Source organism: Leptinotarsa decemlineata, unplaced genomic scaffold, assembly GCF_025532065.1.
Source record: "Leptinotarsa decemlineata unplaced genomic scaffold, Ldec_3_MD MMD2_P_RNA_scaffold_9, whole genome shotgun sequence".
NCBI classification, from domain to species: Eukaryota; Metazoa; Arthropoda; class Insecta; order Coleoptera; family Chrysomelidae; genus Leptinotarsa; species Leptinotarsa decemlineata.
Genome location: NW_027412536.1, coordinates 14,268,335 through 14,275,844, shown reverse-complemented (window position 1 = coordinate 14,275,844; position 7,510 = coordinate 14,268,335). Strand labels below are relative to the sequence as shown.

Genomic DNA, 7,510 nt, shown 5'->3' with positions numbered 1-7,510 from the left:
AATACAAATGATTTGACTGAGTAACTATTATGTATAATCAACTATGTCTCTACAAAATACTTGTGCCATTAACCTCGTAGCAAGGGGTTGTCACAACTATAAAATTTTAAAGGAAGAGTGGGAGCCAGTGAAATATCATGTGAAAAGGCACATTATTCTCTAATGATACCCTATTTACTGAAATTTACTCAAATAGTTAATGCCAAAAGAGCTTTAAGAACACTAAGCCGATAATTTTGGTATTAATAGAAAGACAAATAAATTTTGGATATTATGAATCAGAATATCCATAATCATTTCTATATTAGTGTTCAATATTCTGATTAGTGACATCCGTCAAGCTAATACAATACTCACTATATGTGAGGACACAGGGTAACACGGTGTCACAGACGATGTGGTTTGTATCTACATCACAAAAAGAACCTACATCGGAGGAAAAACAAAAATGTGCTTTTTTGTCAAATACTTTGTTTCAATTTTAATTTGTATAATCTGTGATAGCTAACTTTGGTTTTTCAATCCTATTTCTGGTTACGAATTATCATTTTTAAGTAGTCTCCAACTCATACACCAATAACTTCGCCGCCGGTTATCCAATTTCAAAACAATGAGGATCGCTGTATAGACAATTGAAGTACTTTCCGAACTCAGAGTAACACGTTTTTGAACGAAGGGTCACAACATCGCCTTTTCTTTTCGAAAAAATAAGTTGATAGCGCCCTCTCTGTGGTGAGTGATATTCCACTATTGGATTTTTTATCAAGGAGTACTGAAAATGATGCTTTGTCATACAAATTTTGTCCGACTTTGATATCTTCCTTCGTTCAAAAGTTAACAAGACAGTATAGCAATAACACTGCGGATAAGAGTGGTGGGGTACTATAGTTCAAGAAGTTTCGACTATATATGAATGTTAGTCTAAAATAGCGGGTTTTCAAGGCTACAAATGAAGTTTAAAGTACAATGACATTCCACTTACAGGTAAATTTGAATTTGAAATAACGAATAGCTCTCTATTTTAGAGTGTCCTACCACATTATTTCATCATTTGTTTATCAGTGACTGATGGATGTCACATAATGCAGTGAAAAATGTAACTAATCTTTGAAAGAAGACTTCTTGTCAAATGTCAAATGTCTTGTCACTCGTCATTGGTGTGTTGAAATTTTTTGTTCCGACTCTTCAGAGTTAAATTTGAGAGTGATGAAAAGACGTTTGTTAAAAAATAGTTTTACATTTTTATTTTGAAATCATTGGTTACTTATTCTTTGTACTCATTTAATTCGTTATAAGTTTGTACATAAGATATTTATTGGTTTTTGTGAGTTGCCAAAAATTCAACAAAATGGCAGCCACAAGAAGGTTACAAAAAGTGGGTATTTTTATGAATCATTCTTTATTGCATTCTTAAATAGTTTGTTGTACGTTTCCGTCAGTTCATTATTTATTTGAATCTCATTTAAAACATATTACTAGGATGGTCTTTTGCTGAAAATAATAGTTTGATTTTTATTACCCACAGGAACTAGGGGATATTAGAAACTCAGGGTTGAAGTCCTTTCGTGATATTCAAGTTGATGAAACCAATATTTTGACATGGCAAGGTCTTATAGTTCCGGTAAGTGCAGAAATGCCGAATTGATATACCTACCTTATCTGTAAAGTAAAGCTGGTTCCTTAAATTACTTGAAGTAATGTTAAATGTATGTTGATGTAACCATTGATGCAATCATTAATGCAAAACGACCAGTGTTCATTTCATTGATTGCTCTTAGTGATGCTTGAACTGTATCACACCGCAAGAAAATTTTGAGGGTTTTTTCAATTTTACCCACGTTGATAATAATAAAAGCTGTGATTGAAAAACTGAGTAAACTAACCATAGAGTCAGAATCGGTCTCAGAATTCTTGTCAGTTGTAAAATATGGATTCTGTGGGAATAATTTTGCCTGAGATCGAACATAATATCTTTTTTTACTTTATGGATATGTTGTTGTCTTTGTTGAGTGGCATTCATAAATGAAAGAGTGTTAATCTGGCATTTCATTTTTTACGAATGGGTTGTAATGATGGAATTATGCAACAATTCCTGATAACTAAACTGAATTATTAGTAATTAAGACATACCTTTTCATTCATCTTTCCAATTTCGCACTTGGCTGTACAATACTGCCGATGGTTTTTCCAATAAAATTATCTGTTAGATTTATATTGACACTCGATATTCTTCATTTGGCGTTCATTCACTGACTGTATAACTACTATCACATGTAAACTAATTGGTTTTTGTATTTGTAATTATCAGGAATCTTCATGTTGTCATATATATGTAGATAATCAATGAAGAAACCAAATATACTGCCCCTTTGCTTCAAAAATCCTTAGTTTTTCCTTCTATACTATTCTCACTGTCTTATATTTGCTTAGGAAGAAGGCAGTAGGAATAGTCATAATCAGCCTTAATTACTACCTCCGCGGATACTGAACTTATTTTTTCACTTCATGTTTCTGTCTGTTCGAAAGTCTATTCAAGTCCTGCCTTAGTAAATACAGACTTTTGGTTTCAACTTATAGATGAATTAAGGTTTTGTTTGAAAATGCTTGGTCATTACTCAACGAATACTCAAGTATAAATGGGACTATATCAGACTGGAATAAAAACAGTTTACTTTACAAAACTTTATTATCACTTCAAATTCAGTTTTTTTATTTCTTTTTTATTTTTTATTTTAGGACAATCCACCATATAACAAAGGAGCTTTTAAAATAGAAATTAATTTTCCTGCCGAATACCCATTTAAACCTCCCAAAATAAATTTCAAGACGAAGATCTACCATCCAAATATAGATGAGAAAGGTCAAGTTTGTCTACCTATAATCAGTGCTGAGAATTGGAAACCCGCTACTAAAACTGACCAAGGTAATTTATTATACTTCGAATAACTTGCCCATTTGTTTTTTTTTGGAGCTATCATGTATATTTAGCTCTAAAGAAAAGATTTACTCAAAGTTCATGAAAAATCCAATCAAACTAAATTAACGTGTGATTCCTAACACGTTATCACACGTCCCTAGCTTGCACAGGTTTCGAATTTTGAGGGTTGTTGTTCGTAGGGGTGCGACAGCTGGTTAACAAAAAAACATATTTTAAACATAATTTTTGTTTACGTCACTTGGAATTGACGGTACTGCCCTCACCTGGATTGAAAGTTACCTATCTAATAGGTCTCAGAGTGTCAGGTGTTCTGGTTCAGTCTTCCCACTGATGATGGTTCATTCAGGTATTCCACAAGGTTCACATTTTGACCCAATTCTATTCCACATGTCAAATGATATCAAAGAAATAATACAGAACAGTAAATTTCTGACATTCGCCGATGACATCAAATTATTTAGGAATGTGGCTAACAATGAAGAAGCTGAACTACAAGATGACCTGAACTACCTTGTAAGATGGTGCGACATAAATTTACTGAATTCAAAAGCAAAAAAATCTTCCAAAGGAATTAAATTATCAAGAAGTTGTAGCCCAATCGAGTTCGATTGCAGGATAAACAATGAAAGCCTAGCATCCAAAGAAACCATTAAGGACTTGGGTGTATTATAGACTAGTATTCAAACCACATATAACCTCCATATCTGAAGCTTTCAAAATATTAGGGTTTACATTAAGATTATTAAGTAACTTTTTGCCAGAAGTATTAAAATTATTATACTGCTCAATTGTTCGCTCTAACCTAGAATATAACTTAATTATATAGTACCCCTGATATAAAAACGATATAGATGCAATAAAAAAAGTTCAGAAAAAATTCCTGAGTAATGCTGTCTTCAAAATAGGTGTCACAAGTACTAATTGTGAATATAATGTATTACTATCAAATATGGGTCTCTTGAATGTCGTAGACTTGAACTTCTTTTACAAACTTAATGGACTGGCTGTCAACAGACAATAGAACTTATAAGTCTGAATGTAGATGATAGAAGAACACATAATTTTGAATTGTTTAAAGTGCCATTCCATTCAACAAACTACTGGTGCAATGAACCTATGACTAGACTTCAAAAAACTGCTAATATTTAGCAGGGTTATAATGACCTATTTGATTCATCTCCATTCAAAAGGAATACTAAGAAAATAAACATTGTAAGCTCATACAATTAGTGGATACCTTGTTTGAAGGTGGTTGATAATCTTTCATAGTACATTTCATTATTTCGGACTTCCATTTTCTAATATGATATAAAATGATTTGAAATCCCTGAAAGAATTAGTAATCTTTTTAATTTGTAGAGTTCAGTAGATTAGAGTAGAGTAAAGTACATATATTGTTTGCTATCCATATTTTTATAAATAAATAAATAATCCGAACATTCCAATAGTCCAACACCCCCTGGTTTGTAATAGTTCCAGATTAGTGAGATTCTACTGTATATGAAAAATTTTAGGCTCCCATTCTCCCGTATCGCCTAATTTTCACATTTGTTTTTATTTCAAATCACTGGGTTCTGCCAGTTTTTCTGTTAAGCTGCCAAAACAATGTTAAAATTTTCAGTAATATCAAATTCCGCCAATTTTTTACTTCTCATTTGAATTCGATATTTGGGTGACTATCCATGGTGCACATGGTGAAAGCAGAACCTATTTTCTGGAAATACTGTAAAAGAAAATGAGTCTAATATTCTCAATAACACTGTCAAATTTCACCAGAATTGAGTAAGGGATATTTATAATATTGATACATAAAAGAATTTTTTCAGAAGAATTAATAACCCTGTATCTTGGAAACAATGAATTTCCATATCAAGATTTATATAAACTGTTTTTCATAAAATTAGCTCATGAACACATCATCACATTTTTCACAATAATTAGAAAACAACTTTGAGAGTTGATAAATCTTTTTTATTGATAACTTATCAGTTCACTTACTGGATTGTGTAGCAATTTCTGCGTCAAAAGGGTTCCATTTTTTCTGGGTATAATTTATCACATTTTTTTTAAAAGATCAAAATATCCAGATTTTGTTGGTTCACAAAAACACCTTCAGGTTCTGGCAGTTGTCTACAGTCTTCCATCAGGACAGGGTACTGAGTAACCACATTTTTTGCAGAAATTTACACTATTGATATAGGTGTGGAAACTTTGGCGGAAACCAACCTCGTACATAAATTCGTAAAAATACTCTCGGATAGCCGAGTTGCTTTGTAAGCAATTGTCTCTCACCGAGCAATCCCCTGGTTGGTACTGAACTGCCAAAAAACTCCCCTTAATAGAATGACCTATCAGATTGTCTCTGGTCTGGTTCAGATTGGGCTAGAAGATAATGATGCTACTGACTTCCTTGTAAGAAGGGGTGCTGCAAGTGATTTCATTGAATCAGAACCTGTCAGTGACGGCGCTTTAGTATTTGCCAAACAAGAAACGAATATCCTGACTAGAGTTTCAGACTTCAGGACCATTATTATTGAGTTTAAGGTAGCAAAATGACTATATTCTTGAATGATTTTTGGCACAATCTGAGATAATTGAATTGTCTTACTAATTCTACTGGTTGTGAGTAAGAGCAATTTAAACGAGACAGTAGGAATGAAAATCATAACCTGAAAAGTCTAAACTGTCAGTTTTTAGAAGTTAAGTTATGAAGTTCAAACCAATTTATATTCCATTTTTACTAATATAAATGACCTCAATTAACTAATTTGTTGAAATGACCTGATTACTAGATATGCCGAAGGTATGAAAGATTAGCATATTAATAGAATGTCCTTCCCCAATCTGATTTTATCTTGTTTTATGTTTTTATGTATTTGCAGATGGTCATAAATTTCATTATTTTAGCTGTTTTTTGCAAGAAGAAGGGATCCTTCAAGAAACTAGAGACTAGAGTCATTCTGTAATTTGGTCTCCTTTAACATAATTTTTGACTCGTTCAACTAGCCAGAAAAACATAGTCTATTTTATTTTATTTTCATCAAGTATCGGCTAATTCCATCATACATTATAATCAATTATAGTACATGAATTCTTTTATCTCGAAAACACCTAAACTCTTAAAATATTTCTAATTTTATTAAATTTTCAAACATATTTAATTAGATTGAAAAACACTGAAATGTATGAAAAACCATTATTTTAAATAAACAGAATGATTGAAAAGGAATATAAATTATATTGTTGAACAATTATTTTTCAAAATGACCTTTTGATATGTATCGGTTGGGCCAAATTAGGTTTTCAATGTTTAGCAGAGTTTCATTTCCACCATCGAACCTGAAAGATCATTCGCAAAACAAATTAATCGGCTTCGTTTAAAAGCGGGATATATTTGGCGTTATCCAAAATGAACTGGTTGCAATTGAGGGTTCAAAAGACCCACATACTTTGAACCTAATCCAATCCAAGCTTTATTTATGGCTATTCATGGGTCTATTCGATGATTCTCCTGAATTAAAATCAAATAAATGTATGTATTTTCTACATAAAATTATTTTATAATGAAGTCATTTGTCACAATGTTGTCTGCTTTGGCTTAAAGTTTCTTTATTTTTCTTCTAGATTGAATTATACATTATCATTATTTTTATTTATAGTGATTCAAGCCCTGGTTGCCCTTGTAAATGAGCCCGAACCAGAACATCCTCTGAGAGGAGATTTAGCTGAAGAATACTTGAAAGATAAGAAGAAATTTGCAAAAAATGCAGAAGAATACACGAAGAAACACAGTGAAAAGAGACCAGCTGATTAGGGAATAGCAATTCATTTGTTAGAAAAATGTCTTTACTGAATGAATATAACGATTCTATATTTTCACCTGTTCCGCTCAAATTTTGAAAGAAAAGTTTCTGTTGTGCTTAAATGTTAGTTATATTTACGAAGAAAGAAGCAATAGGTTCAAATTTTCTTTTTATTATATTCATTCAGTGACAAACTGTTTGGCATTTCCTTTTATACAGTTCATTTGGTAAATAAGCCGTGTTAATTTATTGAGCAACTCCTTGTTCTGTATATTTTTTTGCAAGTCATTTTAGCATTTTGAAACAGATAAAAAATTTATTTTGATTTTAAAATAAATTTTGCATTGTACTATTTAAATATATTAAATATTTATAAAACATTAAAATATTTTTTCTCGTTACTTGGTACATTTTTACTCTGATTTCTTTTAACCAATTTCACCAAGAGAAAACACGTAGAATGCCATTGGTGATGTATATTATTTCATTAAATCATCCATATGTTCTTTGTTTTCAGATAAAAATGTCTTCATTCTGTTTTGATGAAAAAATGATGAGGCTAATAAATATATGTTTAGGATTCCAACTTACTTTGTCTGGAAATATTAACAGAAAAAAATTAGTAATTTATGATAAATTTCAGGAACAGCTTCAGGGACACTGAATAGAATTATTCTGAAAGATGTTCAATTACCACTAGTTAACTAGTGGTAATTAGACAGAAGTGTTATTCATTTCATCAAAGCTGTCTTGTTACAAATGGGGTCGC

The 7,510-nt window shown here is 31.5% G+C and overlaps 1 protein-coding gene across 1 annotated transcript; it reads left to right on the top strand.

Annotated features, from left to right (window-relative positions):
- The first annotated feature begins 1,136 nt into the window (after nt 1-1,136).
- Nucleotides 1,137-7,142, top strand: Ubc10 (Ubiquitin conjugating enzyme 10). Its single transcript, XM_023160785.2, has 4 exons — nt 1,137-1,375; nt 1,526-1,621; nt 2,737-2,923; nt 6,598-7,142. Exons 1-4 carry the CDS (start codon nt 1,349-1,351, stop codon nt 6,750-6,752), a joined length of 465 nt encoding a protein of 154 aa, XP_023016553.1. The 5' UTR covers nt 1,137-1,348; the 3' UTR covers nt 6,753-7,142.
- The last annotated feature ends 368 nt before the right edge of the window (nt 7,143-7,510 follow it).